The sequence below is a fragment of the Toxorhynchites rutilus genome, chromosome 2 (assembly GCF_029784135.1).
Source record: "Toxorhynchites rutilus septentrionalis strain SRP chromosome 2, ASM2978413v1, whole genome shotgun sequence".
Taxonomy (NCBI): Eukaryota; Metazoa; Arthropoda; class Insecta; order Diptera; family Culicidae; genus Toxorhynchites; species Toxorhynchites rutilus.
Window position 1 is genome coordinate 246575743 of NC_073745.1, and position 19452 is coordinate 246595194.

A 19452-nucleotide genomic window follows, 5' to 3' on the forward strand; every position below is an offset into this window, starting at 1 on the left:
GGGTTTAATGTTAAGTAATATACTAACTCATCGAAGTCCTGGTTAACTGTGTCGTCGTTAAAGTTGGAGATCATTACAAATAAATCGTAAACCACTCCCTGCAATGATCCCTTCGGCAGCAACATATGTGTGGGCCATCCGCAATTACAGAAACGGAACTGTGCATTGGTGGCCTGGTTGGATGGTGCGATGTTGCGGAATGTGCGCTCATAGGGAATGGTTACGCTGGACTGTTCCGAACGACGTACAATATTGTTATCTCCCGGGTTCACTGTAATTTAGATATGATTTAATCGAAATATATTTGTGAATTGGTGTGAGAGGATTCTCGGACACGATACAGAAGTTTATACAGCCATTCCATGTCAAATCGATATAGTGGTTCTCACATTTTCGCGAAAAGTAGTTATTTTGTTCCTTTTTGCAACATAGTATACACGTATTTTTTCATTTGTTCCTTGGGGTGTTAATTTCCATTTTAGGGTGGCCCGAAAAATCAACTTTTTCTCCATTTACGAAAAATAGTTTTATGGCAAATAAAAAAAAAACATTTTTTGAATCATCGGTTAACTTTGGAAAATCACAACTCATAAACAACTCAGAAAACAGCTCTCTGATTTAAGGATATATTATATGTAAAAAAAACATATTGTGTCTTCTATCTTTAACCGAGTGAACTAAAAAAAACACAAATAAAATCAATTACGAAAACAAAAGTCATTATTTTTCGTAAGTTAAATATTTTTTTAAGAAGACTATCTCATAGGCTTCAATTTGATGGGTCAATCATCTGAATCGGTACACTCGTTCAAAAGTTATGCATTTTTGTGGTTAAAAAAAAGGAAAAATTGATTTTCCGGACCATCGGTTAACTATGAAAAATCATAACTCAAAAAAAAAACAATAAATAGTGCCTCTCTGATTTTTGGATATGTTGTGTAAAAAAACCTCAGCTTTTACGAAAAACTATAAAAAATACAGTACAACCCCGATTATCCGCGGAATAGTCGGGCAAGGTCATCGCGACTAACGAAAATGGCGGATAACGCAACGATCGACTAAAAATGAAGTGCAAACATGAAAAAAGATAAGAAACATAAAACTATCCATCTATAAGGTCGTGTGCACCAGTGGTAAGCAGGGTTGCCATAATGTTTCCGTATTTTCGACGTAAAAAAATCTTTCTGTCTTAGTTCTTTTCCAGAAAATCTGTATGGATATTTGTATTGAATTTATAAGTCTTATTTTTAGCCATAATTTGAACTTAATTATCAATGTTTGGCATAGTTATTATACGATGTTAAAGTTATCCACGTAGCGCTAGTAAACATAAACGTCGTAGGGAGAACACAATGCTTCATTGAGGTGTAATGAAAGTTCATACAGTTGCATTTTTTTATGTTTGTTTGAATTGTGCTACACGTAAATACCCTATTATAACATATTCTTGAGCTCACAAAAATATGATAATAGCCGACGAATGAAAACGTAGATTCAAAAACTGGATAACTGTCAACAAATGAAAAAGGGAACATTAAATTTTCATGAAGCCATGAGCTAATAGAATTATAGTTACTGATAGAATTTTTTATGCTACATGAATTAATCGGCATTTTTCATTTATGATCATATTTTTTGAACTTTTATTGTTCAACCGTTTAACAAATCATTTCAGCAAATGGTTATTTGTCTACTCTTATACAGTTAATTACCTGTTTCAACAGCTTCAACTCCAACGAAGATTTTGTTAGTTTTAGATTCTACTCAAAATTTTCAGAATCTAATCCTGCGTCCTTAGATTTGATGTATTGTTCTGGGCGTATATTCTCCGAGTAGTAAGATAAAGAGATCTGGTTTCCTAGTTGATCTAATTTACTCAGATAGCAAAACGCAGTTCAAAATAAGAAAAATAGATTTTTTCATCGAGTCGTTCAAATGATGTAAAATTCGTTTCGTTGTTTGGTTTCGTATTTGACTTGAAACTTAAAGAACAGGTTCAGTTCGTTGAACCTCCGTAGGCTGCGTTCAATGACGGATTCCGGTGAGAGCAAGTTTGTTGCAGTTAAATTCAGAATATCCAATGATTTGAGCTCCACCATTTGCTAAATTGAGTTGAACTCAATGCAACTCGATAGATCTATAGAATATATCTTTCACCTGAAACTTATTTTCATCAAAAATTCAAACGACAATAGCTAAAATTTTTAAGGTTCCCAGCTCGGTAGACTCATTAATTATTATTATTATTGAACAGTCCTAATTTTCTACTTTTTCCAAAGGAATAGTTTCCAATGTTCAGATTTTTAGAATCCCTAACCTAACCTAAAACCAGACCGAAGGGAAAGATGCTTAGAGGCGAATGAACTGAATAGTTTATAACCTCTTAAAAACAAAGAGTGAAATGAAGAGAGGGAAAGATGAACATTTAGTTTTGAACATATTGCGGACCGCTCACGAGTTTTCTCGTGTTTCGCGTTCCGTCTATTACGGATGGATCACGAAATAACCCGTGTTCTCTACACTTGATGGTTAAATTCTTGGTCTGCCAAGAATCTAACAAGGTCTACCGATGGCTCGCCTTCGTCTCATCCACACAGAAGGAAACGATCTCATTCGTAGAATCCGAACAAATGAAGCGTACAAGTTTGCCCCAAAACGTGCGGTCCTTAATGTGTTAAAACAATTTGATTATCTCCTCTTTTTGACGTAGAACTACGTCTTTCAGGAAGGGTGCCAAATCAGAAAACAGGTCACGTTTTTCTGAAATAAAGTTAACGTTAATCACTATTTTCACAGCGAACGGATTCTGATGATTTGCATACCAATCGAATTGGAAATTCTCTAAGATTTGTTTGATATGCTATACATTACAATTCCATAATCCCTAAACGTTTTAGATTTATGAAAACTAGAAGCATTCCCATTTTCCCATACATTTGTTCTGCCGATTTGTGTGCTTCCCGTAACCGTACCGTTAATAACGAGCAACTAATACATTCGTTTCTGTCCTTTTCCAACTTATTTGGTATAAAAAAGCCATCCAAGATTTGCCATAATGTTTTCGTTTGTTTGTCATTGCTCATTGCATCATTGCTTCGACAACTCGCAAGCAGATCGGTCGAACCTATATTTGATCCGATACAGGTGTTTTTTTTACATCCGTTTCTAGTGTGTATTTTTTCATCTGGTGCGCTGCGAGCGAAGTAAAGCTCATAAAAAAAGGTGCGCTATCGAGACAATCCGGCAGCACGACACATCATCACACACGCTACACAGCGGCGGCAAGTAGAAGTTTATTTTCCTCTTTCTTCTTCCATCATTCTGTATAGCTTCTGTGCACGATTTACACCATTGTTTAAACTTTGTGTTTACCAAATCGGCAAGCGTTGGCATTAGGGGTGTCCATTTTGATACATCACCGTTGAACTATTATTGGAACTTTTTTCATTTTCAAATTACACATAATAACAAAAATTGAAATAAATAAAATTTTCAACAATAACTAATATAGAAATATAACTTCTTTTACTAATTTATATTTTCCAAATTATTATATTCTGTTCATATCGAACAGTTGTCTACTTCTTCGTTTTTATTAATATGGCAGAGGGCGGGGAGGATCCCCCATCCACGCCAAAGAATATATCAGATAATGAACCTCCTCCTGAAGAGCAGGAGGATGAAACAGAAGATGAGGAGGAAAATTCTGTTTACGAGATAGAAAGCTCTGAAGATGAGGAAAAAGACGAGAAGCAGGATTTTCGTCTAAAAGAATACCCTGATGGCGCCAAAGGCCCATTTATCGTATACTTTAGACGAAAATCCAAACCTCTTAACGTCATTCGCATCTCAAAAGAGTTGACACAGAAATTTTCCGAAGTTACCGAGATTACTCGGATGGGGCCAGACAAATTACGAGTTGTCGTCTCCAGCAGAACCCAAGCGAATGAAATAACGCGCTGCGATCTCATTGCGATCGAGTATCGCGTATACGTACCCTGTTGCAACGTTGAAATAGACGGTGTAATAAACGAAAAGGGTTTGACTCGAAAAGAGATACTCGATGGTGTCGATCGCTTCAAGAACTCTTCACTTAAAAGTGTGAAGATTCTTGCATGCGATCGACTGAAATCTGTGTCACTTAAAAATGACAAAAGAGTCCTCAATCGGACAAACTCTTTTCGTGTGACATTTGAGGGTTCCGCCCTTCCAAACTACGTTGCAATAGGTGCACTTCGTTTACCTGTTCGGTTGTTTGTACCCCGGGTAATGAAATGCAACAAATGTATGCAACTCGGTCACACGGCCGCCTATTGTTGCAACAAAAAACGTTGCGCAGATTGTGGAGAGAGCCATGATGAGAATCCTTGCCCGAAAGAGCGCAAGTGTCTTCATTGCGGCGGGACTCCTCATGATCTTACTCAATGCCCGGTGTACATACAACGAGGGGAAAAAATCAAGCGTTCCTTAAAAGAACGTTCCAAGCGGACTTATGCAGAAATGCTTAAGATTCCCGTTCCAACGACTCAGGACAATCCCTACTCCATTCTGCAGAACGACGAGCCTGTTGCTGACGCTCCCAATGCAGGAAGTTCCGGTACATCGCAGGGTGCCATCAGGAAAAGAAAAATTACTTCTTTTCCATCACTCCCCAGAAAGAAAACCGAAACTTCCCAAGTTGGAATGAAAACTCGAATCGAACGTGCTGAGAATAGACCGAAGCAAGTACCTCCTGGTTTAAGCGGTTCTTCTACGCACCAGGGGTCCTCAGCACTTCCCGGAGCAGCACCCAACACGTCTGCTCCTTTTTCGCGGTCGAGGCAACAGCCACAATCTGGCTTGCTTGCGCTTTCTGACCTGGTGGACAACATTTTAAATGCTTTAAATATAAACGACCCTCTTAAAAGCATAGTATTATGTTTGCTTCCGATTGTGAGAACATTTTTGAAAGAAAAATGTGGTTTTTTGGCAGCGTTCATTTCCCTCGATGCCTGATTCAGTGCAAGAGGTCAAGGATTTGACCACTGTAATACAGTGGAATTGCAGAAGCATTATTCCTAAACTAGATCTGTTTAAATTTTTAGTTCACAGCTCTAACTGTGATGTATGTTCTCTCTGTGAAACATGGCTTTATTCAGCCGATGAGCTGAATTTCCACGATTTCAACATTATTCGCCTCGATCGAAATGACTCGTTTGGTGGCGTACTATTGAGGATTAAAAAATGTCACTCCTTCTATAGAGTCACTCTCCCATCGATGACAGGCATTGAAGTTGTTGCTTGCCAGACACAAATCAATGGCAAAGACCTCTGCATTGCTTCGATATATATCCCTCCCAGAACTACGGTAGGCCGCCATCAGTTCTTTGATACTATCGAGGCAATGCCGGAGCCGCGGTTAATCTTAGGTGATTTTAACTCCCATGGAACAGCATGGGGATCACTCTACGATGACAACCGTGCCACTTTGATTTATGATCTGTGCGACAACTTCAAATTGACAGTTTTGAATACTGGGGAAGCAACCAGAATAGCCAACCCTCCTGCACGGGCAAGCATGCTAGACATATCTCTATGCTCTTCTTCGTTATCCCTGGATTGCATGTGGAAGGTAATCCAAGATCCCCACGGTAGTGATCACCTACTAATAATAATTTTATCGATCGCTAATGAATCAAGCTCTCGTGAGTCAGTCAATATTTCGTATGACCTCACGAAGAATATTGACTGGAGAACATTTGCGGAAATAATATCTGAAGCAATTGTTTCAATGCATGAACTTCCTCCACTCGAAGAGTATAACTTTATATCGAGTTTGATTTACGAAAGCGCACTTCAAGCTCAAAAGAAACGTGTATCGGCTACCACTTTCCGACGTCGTCCTCCATCACTTTGGTGGGACAAGGAATGTTCAAAGGTCTACCTTGAAAAATCATCCGCTTTCAAAAAATTCAGGAAAACTGGATTAGTGGAATGGTTTCTAAAGTACCAAGCTCTAGAAGCCAAACTAAAAGGTTTGATTAAAGCAAAAAAGCGTGGATATTGGCGGAAGTTCCTCAATGGTTTGTCAAGGGAGACCGCTATGAGCACTCTTTGGAATACGGCTAGGAAAATGCGTGGCTGGAACCATACAAACGAAAGTGAGGAATACTCTGACCGTTGGATTTTTAACTTTGCAAGGAAGGTTTGTCCCGATTCCGTTCCTGCACAAAGCGTCGTACGCGACATTCCGCTCCAATGCGACTATGAGAATTTTTCGATGGTGGAATTCTCAATTGCCCTTCTCTCATGTAACAATTCAGCTCCCGGGTCGGACAAGATTAAATTCAACTTATTGAAGAATCTTCCCGACTTGGCAAAACAGCGTTTGCTGAACTTGTTCAACAAGTTTCTGGAGCTGAATATTGTCCCGCATGACTGGAGACAAGTGAGAGTGATAGCCATACGGAAACCCAACAAGCCGGCTTGCGATCACAACTCGTATAGGCCGATTGCAATGTTATCCTGTATTCGTAAATTGTTAGAGAAAATTATTCTACTTCGTTTGGACAAGTGGGTCGAAATGAACAATTTGCTGTCAAATACTCAGTTTGGCTTCCGCCGAGGTAGAGGGACAAATGATTGTCTCGCGCTGCTATCTTCTGAAATCCAAATCGCATTTGCTCGCAAAGAACAAATGGCTTCCGTTTTTCTCGATATCAAAGGGGCATTTGATTCATTTTCCATGGAAATTCTCTCAGAGAAGCTCATAATCATAATCGTGGACTTTCACCAATTCTTAACAATTTCCTGTACAATTTACTGTCAGAAAAGCACATGATTTTCTCTCATGGCAGCTCGAAATCTTCTCGTTACAGTTTTATGGACCTACCACAAGGCTCCTGCCTAAGCCCCCTCTTGTACAGTTTTTACGTCAATGATATGGATGATTGTCTAACTAGAGACTGCATGCTGAGACAACTTGCAGACGATGGAGTTATTTCCATCACGGGTACTAATCCCGTCGTTCTGCAAAAGTCGTTGCAAGATACCCTGAACAATCTGTTCACGTGGGCCCTCAAGCTGGGTATCGAATTCTATACGGAGAAAACTGAAATGGTCGTTTTTTCTAGGAAGCACGGAAGCAAAATTTGAAAGGCAAATTGCTTTTAATGAATTTTTCCACATTCCTCGTCAGTATACGCTCGTAAGTTGGCAGCGCATGTGGAGTGGTGATGAGTTCGGTCGTTGGTTACACACGATTATCCCTAAGGTCTCGACGAGTGCATGGTTCAAGGGATTGAATGTAGGTCGTGATTTCATTCGCGTGATATCTCGGCTTATGTCCAATCACTACAACCTAAACGCGCATCTCTATCGCATTGGGCTCGCAGCAAACAATCTTTGTGATTGTGGCGATGGCTACCACGACATCGAGCATGTTGTCTGGTCGTGTATCCGGTTCCATGCTGCTCGCTCTCAGCTCTCTAGAGCACTGAAAGCACAAGGCAGACAATCGGATATCCCCGTCCGGGATATCTTAGGTAGCCGTGATCCTGATCTTCTGCTTCATCTATACCTGTTCCTCAGAAACGCCGATGTCAACGTTTAATGATGTTTCCTTCGTTGTGTCCCCGTTTCATATCCCTCCTATCCAAACGATAAACTTTTACTTAGTCGCGGCAATACATACACACACTCTTTACAGATACACGGGCCAAAGGTTGTGCAGTCCACTGATCATTCAACAAGAGCCAAAGGTTGTACCACTCATGACTACTCTACACGAGCTGATGATTGCGCCGGCTAGTGACCATTCTATCCTGGATTCCTCGAGTCGAGAAAGACGCACCACGCTAGATATGGGGTACAGACTAGGGGGGCGTTGCTGATTAATGGTCAGCTGCATCCCAATAGGAAGTATCCCGTGTCGGGCACACGTACAGAGCATCGAAGACTGCAACATACCAATTATGAGAACACTTGTAATACTAACCTCGAGCCAACCGCGAGTAATCGGTTACATATTACTAACATAGTTGTAAGCAAACATTGTCAAAATATTGAACTCCCGGCCCCGTTAGGCTGAGCCTTAATAAAATATATATTTTGGATAAAAAAAAGATTTGAACCCACACACGATTCTTTGTGTGGACGCCGACTTGACAACATCGTTGCTGAACGATCGGGGGATCGGGTGCCTTTCTCAAGGCAATGAGGGTGGAGGTGTAGTGCAGAAGTAGAGTAAAGTTTTCTAAGGGCCTTTCTCAAGGCTAGAGACGAATGAACTCTCCAGAGTTTAAAGTCTCTTTAATTCAACTTCCTTCCTTCCTGAACCCACACAACTTTTCGTTTGGTGGTCAGCTCTTCCATCCGCTGATTCGTCCATGGTTGTAAAATCTGTGAAGGGAGGTTCTCCCGTAAATACAATTGAAAGAATGTTGTTATTCAATTGGATTTACGGGGGAACCTAAAAAATCTTAATATTTTAATACAGTAGAACCCCGATTATCCGCGAAATAGTCGGGCTAGGCCATCGCGTATAACGAAAATCGCGGATAATGCAATATAAGACTAAAAATGAGGCACAAACTCGAAAAATATATATTTTAGCATGAAAACTATGTTTCATCAATACAGAAATTATTGAACTATCAATCTGTAAGGTCGTGTACATCAGTGATCAGATAATGTGAAAGTCATGACCAAAACGAAAAAGCAAGACTCTACTACTCACTGACAAATTTCGGGAAGGTTTATATATTTACTAGGGAGCTCACTTTCCTGGATAATCCGCACCGCGGATCAACCGCTCGCGGATAATCGAGGTTCTACTGTATTTCAGTCAACAGGAGTAAGAGCTAGTGCGACATCTCCTCAGCCTAGAGAGGAGTTTGTATAGGATTACCATGAAGGAGGTCAGAAAATGGACTTTTGAACAGACGGAATAAAACCAACTGAAGCATTCGTTCAATCAAACAGTTCAGATGACTGGAAAATATTGGCTTGGCAGTTTTTCGAAACGTAATCCCAATCATTCATTTCGGATGCCGGAAGTTATCTCGTGCCAGAAGGCTGAACAAGGTCTCTGTCGCTGCGCTTTATGATTTTTTGGGAAATGTACTGAAAAATCCGAAAATCACGGCAGATCGGATTTTCAACGCGGATGAAACCATTGTTTGCACTATGGCTATTTATTACAATGTTAATCAAAATTGTTGTTCATGAAAGTATTATGTTAATACTAGATCCCTTCAATGAAACGTAAGGCTGCAACTCCAAAAGCTAAAAACCAGGTAGAATGAATCACGTCTGCTGAGCGTGGACAAACAGTAACCGCTTTGCTATGCATGTCAGCATATGGTCAGAATCTTTCACTTTCATTTTCCCGTGTTTAAAAATGCACGATGCTTTGAAGAAAGGTGCTCCAAAGTACCAAATTCTCGAACAAAGCATCGGTATATATATACCTTGATATCTACAACGACTGGTTTGACCACTTTGTAGAGAATGTGCGGATGAGAATCTGAAGGGAACCTAGTCTTACTTATACGGACATTACTCCTACACCAAAAAAACCTAGCATTTATCGAGAAAGCTATAGGTAATATCACTGGATTGATCTTATCACTTCACTATAGTGGTAAACTACAGCCTCTTGACGTGTCTTTTATGGTACGTTTTCAATCATACTACGCAGCGGAAGTGGAAAGAGTTCTTAACCCTTTCACGTACATCATCTAGTCTCTCTCGTGGTGCGCTTGCATATAATAAGGCGCCAAGACGCTCAGCAGAGAGGTGAAATTACTCGATGCGTGACTCATCGAAGCGTTTGCATTTGGTCCGCTCTTTCGAAAATTAAATAGTACGCGAAGGGGTTAAACTGCACCCGGGAAGGGTAGTTAAAAAATACTACATAACGCAGCTCACGACGCCTGCATTCATAAAAACTTCTACCATGAGTATAAAAATTAACGGATTCTCCAAAACAGGACTTTCAATCGTTATGGATTTGATGTTGATGCCTTTGCTCGATCCATAGTGACAGATGAATCACTTCCACCACCAGATCAACTGGATGATTTGGTCCCTAATTGTGGTAGTCCATTGAATGGTGATAGTCTTTCGTATGATGAAAAAGGAGTACAATTGGATCCCGAAGACATGAAGGCGCATTTCAAATCAGAAGCAACTCAAAGCCATTGTTTCCAGTAGCATCGTTAGCTATATTACCGTTGTCAAAAATGGTTACCCCACGAGTTACAAATAGAGAACGTTAAGTTGAGAAAGCAACATATATAACATCTGACCAGTGTGTTGACACTTTGAAGAAAATAAAGACTTCCAATGACATTCAGGCAACAAAAAGGAGAGCAAGATGCTAATGCCAATAACTAAGGAAAAACCATTGTGTAAAGTCAACACGTGACGCAGATTTAGATGCCGGGACCGGATGGCAAACTAAATTAGATACAGAAAAAAAAATAGAAAGATAACAAGACCCTTCCAGATGATTTCAGTCAGTCAAGCCATTTTTGTTCAATAATGTTCAAGGCCCATTTGCAGATCTCCAAAACTTATTGAGAACATCAACTCGAATTTCAACTTTTCAGTTAGTGTCCATCTTTCCCATCAAGTATCCGTCTTTCCGGACTCTTTCTTATTTTTATCATTTCACATCAATTTTGCAAAATTTCCGCATTAAATTCATTTTTTTATATAAAAAGAGACTCAGACTATCGATTCGCGGTGAGATAGCTATGTTTTTGTGAAATTCACGAAAAAAACAACAACTTTTACTTAAGGTTTCCTTCTTTACCGCCCTTCATCTATCGACGAAATTACATTCGTTGTTGAGCGTGGATTATTGAAAGATTGTGTTTGTTGAGCAATGACATTGATTTTATTTTGTTTGCAAGAAACTTTGATTTCCTCTCTGGCCATATTTCCATTGTTATTTCGAGTAATGAATGCAATGAAACGGTAATTTTAATTTAAAAAAAATCGAATTTTCTGATGTTTTGATGCATTTTAAAGGGAGAATGTTGTCTGTATCAATACAAGGACATAACATCATGAATATATATTCGGGCTCGAAATATCGTAAAGAAAGCGGTGCTTTATTTTCGGAAGATATAGTACCACACTTCTCAACGGAACAACCGAACATAATTTCAATTGCATTACTTTGAAGGGTGATTCTGATGGGGTTGTCAAAAATATATGCTATGGGTTGAAGACATTGTTAACACATTAAGGATCGCACGTTTTGGGGCAAACTTGAACGCTGCATTTGCCCGAATTCCACGAATAAGATAGTTTCCTTCGGTGTGGATGAGCCGAAGGCGAGCCATCGGTGGGCCTTGTTAGATTCTTGGCAAACCAAGGATTTAACCATCAAGTGTAGGAAACGCGGGTTCTTTCGTGATCCATTCGTAACAGACGGAACGCGAAACACGAGAAAACTCGTGAGCGGTCCGCAATGTGTTAAATGAACTTGGTCTTGTCAACATTGGAAGGATTAAACTGCATAAACGGTTTCCTTTTCTTATGGAATTGAATAAACCGGCTGATAGAATCTTCCAAAAGTTTTTTTATGGCTGGAATGAAAAAAACATCAGAAGGGATGTTTCTGGGGAACTGTCGTTTACGGTTGATGAATATTGAGCAGAATCGTATCAACAATCTAAAATTTGAAGTATCGAGTGATTCAACACTTGACGATGAAAAATTAGTCTTTTTCAAATATCAATGAAGATAGTTAATAACTATGGAAAAAACAATTAAACTAGCAGTTGATGGAGAAATTACATCAAACCTCTGTAAACTCAAGCACTTTTCAGAAGAATATTTTTTAAAACTTTTCAAAAATGATAACACCTTTCATCCTGCAGTATAAAATGTTTAGAGTTTCAATAACACACAGATTACCATGGAGGAAAATCTGGAGCTGTGTTGGCCAATTGAGCTAGACGAGTTATTCAACGTTCTATGGTGCCGTTATACGCATAGTTGTCCCATGTTCCAAAATCAGCAACTGAGAAAAACGCATTCAAAGTTCTCTAGCCTATTTGTCTACCAGAAGCTTTAAGCGTTTCGGTTTAGCAATACACTGGGTTTTTTTTAAACAGAAAACATTTGTTTAATGAAATGGGAAAAGATCCCCTCATTCGAATCAATCAATCTTGGTTGCAGACATAAAATATCATGGTTGAACAGTTATGTCTAGAATATCAACATGTGACAATTGAACTTAATACTAGGAACAAACAATAAGTTTTTTTTGTGTTTTCCCGAAAAATTATGCCTAAAAACATCGTTTTATGAAGAAGGGAGTGATCTGCAATACTTTGCGGAATATAAATCTCGTTGTTATTAGGTGTTCGCAAACAGGGTGTACACTAGGGTGCCAATGAATGTATGGGAAAAAATCGACATTGAAATTTCAAAAAGTTACCCTATACAAAATGATCACCACCACGAAAAAACACCCTATGCCGAAATTCAGCTCAATCGGACTTAAGGGAGAGTGGCGCAAAGCGGTCAAAGTTTGAGTTCTTTGAAAATCGAAAAATCACCCAAAGAGGGAGTAGAGGAAATCGGGGTTTTCAAAAAATTTATTTTGATGCCAAATGTCTTAAAACGGCATGAAAAACGAAACGAAAGTATGGTTTAGGGTACCAATAAAAATAGTTATTTCGATTTTTAATTCGGAACTTGCTACGAAATGTTAATTTGCACTATAATATACCCTATGCAAAATACTAGCTCATTCGGACTTCATTTATTGGTGCCGCAGACGTTAAAATTTGAGTTTTTTGAAAACCGAAAAAAATTTTGATGCCAAATGTCTTAAAATTGCATGACAAATTGAGATTTACAGTTATCTAAATTTTTTTTTTGACGTGGAACTACGTCTTACATTAAGGGTGCCAAATCAGAAAACAGGTCAAGTTTTTATGAAATAAAGTTAACGTTAATAACTATTTTTGCCGCGAACGGATTTTGGCGATTCATATACCAAACGAATCGGATATACCCTAAGATTTGTTTGATATGCTATACATTACAATCCCATAGTCTGTATATGGTTTGAATTGATGAAAATTGGAAACATTCCTATTTCCTCATACATTTGTTCTGTCCACTTGTGTGCTTTCCCGAACAGAGCTGTCAATTACGAGCAACTTATCGACGAGCAACGAAGGGGAATCGTAAGATGTAAAGTGAACAAAGGAAAAGAAGAAGAACTAAGGGGAATATTTGCCTAGAGTATAAACGGTGGATCTCGCTGAGGCAAACTGATAGAGGCGAATGAACTGCAAAGTTTAAAGCCTCTTAAAAACAAAGAAAGAAGAAGAAGGCAAACTTTCATTCTTCGTGAGGAAGTCGACTGAACAACATCGTTGCTGGGTGAGCTGGACGGCGAGGGATCGAATGCCTTTCTCAAGGCAATGGGGGTGGAGGAGTAATATGATGGATAAAGTAAAGTTTTCCAAGAGCCTTTTTGAAGGTTAGAGACTAATGAACTGAAGAAGTTTAAATTCTCAAGCAAGGAAGGAAGGCAAACTTTCAGTATTGTTCTGTATTCAAAGCAATGGATATCACTTGTTCTTCCTTGTATTGCGTGATCACATGTCTTCGATTCGGATTGAGCTGTGGACGCGACCAAATTACTCACTCGCTGATGTCGCTAGCATTGCAATCATTGCATCAAACTAACGCTATTGCATTAATGTTCTGAGCTACACAATTGTGTAGGGAATCATCAAGCTAGGCTATCGTCAGCTCACCAAGAAAATAAATGATCTGGAATTTTGTCAGTGATTTGGTACCACATGACGGTAGGAACACTCTCCACAAAGGATGATAGCTAAGCTAATGTAGACTGACAATATTAACAGAAAGGGCTTCTGTTGGGCAGAGCGCAGAACGGAGATAAGTGTGTGTATATTTAGTTGCTTCAATCCATCGATATATGGATATTCGTGTGCGTACGTGCGTGCTACACAACCCGTACGTAAAAATAGTTAGTGTGCGTTGGCCCTGTAACGATGCAAAAATCGCCTATTTTTTATGCTATGATTGTCGATTGTTTTGTGTTGCAAATTATGCAGTCGTAATGATAAATATAAACAAGGAGGGAAGATAGCGGGAGGGAAATATTTACGCTAGGGTTTTAGTAATGAATCTCTGCTGAGGCAAATATTCAGCAGTTAACATCGTTTGTTTTCTGTCATCAATGCATTGAACTGACGCTATGGTGAAGCAGGTGTTAAGGTTGTGCACCATATAAATATTTGGGGAATACCAAGTTATTCAATAAGTTATATTAATTTATTAATTTATTTGAGCTCGCGTGCCAGTCGCAAAACTGCTTTCAACTAGGAATGCATTTGCGCTAATCTTGATCTTAATGAAGCAGTGCTACTCTTTTCAGGTTGATGAGATTAACAGATAGAGTTTATTTCGTTTATTTAGTCACCAAGAAAGTAAATGTCGTTCTGGAATTTTGTATGTGATTTGGTTTCGCTTGCCAGTAGCAAAACGTTCTCCCCTAAGGATGAGAGCTGAGCTTATCTCGAGCAAAGTTTGTTCTGCGAGCACAAGAATGAATCATCAAACAATTATCATCAAATGATTCTACAATAAAAAAAACATTTCAGAGCGACCAAACTGGTAGAATGATTATTTTAAAATTTTCGTTGCATTATAAAATAATATCCGCAGTTCTAAACAGGCGACTTGAATTAAACCACCGCGTAGTTCTACGTCAACAATGCGGTCGTGTCTTGAACACAACCTCCTATATTTTTTTGAAAAATCGATTTTTCAGACGGAAAAACGACCAAGTGCAAAAAAAACATTATTTTTGACAAAAAATTTTTTTCGAGATAACTGTAAATCTCGACGATTTTAAGACATTTGGCATAATTTTTTTTTAAAACCTCGTTTCAGTGATTTTTTGTTTTTTTAAAAAACTCAAATTTTAACGTTTGTGACACCAGTAAATGAATTCCGAATGAGCTAATATTTTGCATAGGGTATATTATCGTGCAAATCATCATTTCGTAGCACGTTCCGAATAAAAAACCATACTTTTCGATTCGTATTCCGAAAAAAAATAAGTCGCAGAGTGCCGATTTTTGACAAAAAAAATTTTCCGAGATGACACTAGATCTCGACGTTTCATGCAATTTTAAGACATTCGGCATCAAATTTTTTTTTCGAAAACCCCGATTTCCTTGGGTGATTTTTCGATTTTTAAAAAACTCAAACTTTGACCGCTTTGCGCCCTTGAGTCCGATTGAGCTGATATTTTGCAAAGAGTGTTTCTTCGAGGTGGTGAACATTTTTTATGGGGTAACTTTTTGAAACTCGAGATGACCATTTTCATTGGCACCCTAGTGTACACGTGTTCTGTTAAACTTTTGTTTGTTTGTTTAAGAATTAGTTCGTTCTTCCAAACCAGAAATGAGTATATTAGACGTGCTGAAAGCGTGTCATAAAATTCTTGGGCTTGAACCGATTTATTTGATATGGATCTACGAAAAATATATGGTGGGACAATTATGAATAGAATATCAACATGGGACAATTGAGTTTTGATGCTTTTTTTTAAAAAAGCTGGGAACAAAGTATAACTTTTTTGGTGTTTTTCCGGAAGACTAAGTATAAAAACATCGTTTTATGAAGAAAAGTGAAAATTGTCAAATCGTAACATGAGCCAACTATGCGTAGAACGGCAGTATAGTAGACTAGGAGAAAAAAGTTCTAGTCCTGATGGACTTACGTATGAATTTTATTTCGCGTTTTTTGAAGATTTAATGTTTCGACTAGCTCAATTTATTCAATTTGTATTTGTCGGGTGCATTTCCTCCACCTCATAACTTAATCATAACTTAAATACCACAAAACGAAAAATAATTTGAGTTATCCGACAGAAGACCGATTAGTATGTTGAACTGTGATTACAATGTTTTCACAAAAATTCTGATGAACCGGCTTCAGTCTTTGTTGCATAAATTAATAGGACCAGGTCGAGCGGCTTGTTTTCCAGTAAAACTTTGTGTTTCTAACATCAAAATACTAAGAAATCTGGCAATCCGAGCAAAACATTCAAAAAGGTTCAAAATGCTTCTTGTTAGTTTAGATTTAGACGAAGCTTCGATCGAGTTGACCATAACATCTTGTCGCTGGTACATGCAAGATTTGGTTTCCTCAAGTTTTTGTGACTTTATTCGTAATCTTTACAAATATTCTTTTTCGAAAATTTTGTTCAACGGATTTTTGACTAATAGCATTTCAGTTCGCTCATTTGTACGGCAGGGCTGTCCTCTTAGCATGACTCTGTTTATACTTTATATTGAAGCCCTGAATACGTTCTCATTAACTATTTTAGCATATATGCTAAAATGAAGTTAATACAAGAAAATTCGCAAACATTAAAATATACAAGTGTTTTTCAGATCTACATGTTCTCAAGAAGGTCCAATTTTTGAAAATTCTGGGAATAAACATACATGATAGTTTCAAGGATATAGATGACCATAACCACTTATATTATGGTCAACTATATGCTTATATTTGTTCATTTCACCCTTCAGCAAACGAAAAAGCATTTTTTTCTGACGTAGCTGAAATGTTTTCTGCCAACACTAGTTTGGGTGTAAAAATGAATCAACTATATTCACATGTTGCTCGTATGGTATGTCCTATGTTGATCAAAATTTCCAAAAATTCAAATAAAGTTCCCAAATAAGCTCAATTTATAATGTTCAATGACACAATATTAGAGGAATTAATGATAATTTATGTGCAATAAGTGGTCTCATGGATTCGTTTAAACATCGAATGCAAATGTGCAAGGAAAGTAGAAGTGTTTGAGAAAAGGTGCAGTGAGAATTAAAAACTGAATATCAAAGAAATATTATCAAAGGATAAATAATCTAAGAGTTTGCAGAGTAAAACATGTTTATGGTTAGGTACAATTGATTAAGAATGTAACAAATTTCAGAAACTTCTGTACGACAAAGATGGAATTCAGGAAAATTTAATAAAAAAGAGTTTGCAGGATGGGTGAATGTGATGTAATGGATGATTGGATGAGCGTAAAGTTGTATGAGTGAGGTAATGTGAGTATACTCTAAGCTAATCCCGACAATACCGGGGGTAATCGGTGTATTATTTTAGGTTCATTTAGGTTAGTGTAGGCTAGTAACACTTACAGTTCACAGTGAATTTATCCATCTCTACCATCAAGAGACGCTGCTCGCGGAAAGGAATAGTGTTGCCTTTCTCGTCCGTCTTAGGTCCCAAAAATATGCGTACCGTTCCACGCTTATTGGTACTACTTTCATTTTTAACGTTGATGCGATACGTAAACGGTGCGTGTTGTATGTGCGTGAATGTAGCGAAAACATTTCCTTCAGGACCAAAATCGAGCCCAGTACCGAGGTCCACTTGAGATCTCTGCCAGAAGGTCAGGAGAATGTTACTCTTGGTGCCTGCCCTGTTCAGCTGTACACTGAACGAATCGATTTCGACGTCGGGATGTGAGAGCTGCGAAAAGATTATCAATTATCACAGGTTATAACGTTTAACTGTTATCTGTCACCTCCTCTTTGTTGTATGGTTTGAACCTTCGCTTATGTCTTTCGAAAATGTTATCAATATGTTGATGCCAACGGTAGAACACAGGATCTCGCATAGCAGTGGTGTTGTCTCCTACAACTCCAAAACCTTCCAGGAACGAGTTATCGGGGTCATGGATGTAACCCAACATGTTGTGGCCTTCGTTATGTAGCCTTCCGTAGTAATTTACATTCGGTGAAAGAGTAGTATTTTCAACCATGTTGCCAACAATGTCAATGCCTATTCTATTCTCCAGTTGTACTCGTTGACCATTAGTCTAAAAGTAAAAGTTATTTGGAGCCGCTCAAAACTACATGTAAACTAACGTACTGAAATCGCAAAACCGGCATCGATTGCCTCGAATATTCTGCTAGTCCAAAGCTCCATATCAGCGATCGTCACCATAACTCGATCTTCCACGCGGTTCAGATCCTGTTGAAACAACTCCCATTATTGTGCTCTCATCTAACAACTAACAGACATACACTCAGCAGCTGATTTCGTGCCCGGCCCGGGTAAGAGCGATTGTTGGAACTTCGAATAATCTTCGGATAATATGCTTCCGGAATTGGGTCACGCAAATTAGCCAGCGGTAGCACCTTTGAAAGCCCATTGCAATATCGTTCTATGTTATACCGTGCCATCGTCTGCCGATGCATGTAGTAGAACAATTCTCCACGTCGATCCTTCCGTACCACAGAATCTGGTCCAGCAGCAGGGTACACCAAATGCCAGTGCCAGTGGTGAAGATTCACACCGATATCTTCTCGCCAATATGCCAACCGCTGTTCGGGTTCCCTTTCCGAGGCCGTGTAGTTCATCGGGATGTCGACGGCCATCTGTGTTAGAAAAACTCTTTCACCACTGAACTAAAAACATCTACAGAAACAAACCAACCCTGTCACCCTGTGCAACAATTCTTCCCTCTTCCTGCATCTGGGGGAATATCGATGGATCGACGAACCGATCGGGGAACAGTTGCAAAAAGCTTGGTATCGGAACATCGGTTGTGTCCTGTCGATGCTGCAAAGCCACTGATAGCGCATATTGGAATAACGGCCCATTCAAACGATCTCTGCAGTACGCGGCAACCCCACACAGAGTATCGGTGTCGGCTTGGTTCAGAAACAATTCCATCAGACGACCCGCAACTTCCATATGCTCCCGATTGAACGTAGAGAATCCTCCCCGGCGAGATACGGTTTGCGCAAAGTTTATATCGGGTGCAGGTATGTTTGGCAGTGGAATCCTTGTGGGTACATTGGACCCGAATCGATTCTGCAGCGTCTCTCCAAGCGGTCGATAGCGATCGGTGAGATAATTCGCCGGAAGATCGAAGTATACCTGACCACCTGATTTGGGCAAAAATGTCGGCTCGTATGGCCGCTGGAGCAACCCGAAAAACTTCGTACTGTTGGAAGCCATCGTGAACGATACAAAACTGAGAGCGATCGCTCGGGCTCGATACTATTTATGTTGAGATGGACGAAAAACCGTACGCACATCGAATATGCTTCTTTACCGCGAACGGATGTTGATAAAAATGCGTTTCGGCGCGGTTTTACGAGTTTTGTGTATTTTGGTTGAATTTCGGTTGATAACGATCATGATTTGGATATCTTTTGGTTTACTGCTTTCGTCCAGTATTGGAGGTCGAAGAAGTGAAGTAATGAATGATAGAAAGAATAGGGACAATGAATCATTCGTCAGTATTCGATTTGCATTTTTTTTGCATTTTGAGAGGCGAAACATACGATTGGTCGAAATTGGATTTAAGTACAGACAATGTCCGCTTCATTAGTGTTATATTATAACGGGGTGTGTTCGATAAAAACAGTA

General features: G+C 39.0%; 1 protein-coding gene across 1 annotated transcript in view; it reads right to left on the reverse strand.

Annotated features, from left to right (window-relative positions):
- Nucleotides 1-19452, reverse strand: part of LOC129766790 (uncharacterized) — a 30787-nt gene that overhangs the window by 320 nt on the left and 11015 nt on the right. The window contains exons 8-13 of the mRNA XM_055767386.1: nt 18511-19080; nt 18099-18452; nt 17944-18045; nt 17597-17890; nt 17208-17541; nt 28-271 (exon numbers count right to left, since the gene is read on the reverse strand). Of these exons, the coding sequence (XP_055623361.1) occupies nt 28-271; nt 17208-17541; nt 17597-17890; nt 17944-18045; nt 18099-18452; nt 18511-19080 (1898 nt within the window). The remainder of the gene's footprint in view (nt 1-27; nt 272-17207; nt 17542-17596; nt 17891-17943; nt 18046-18098; nt 18453-18510; nt 19081-19452) is intronic.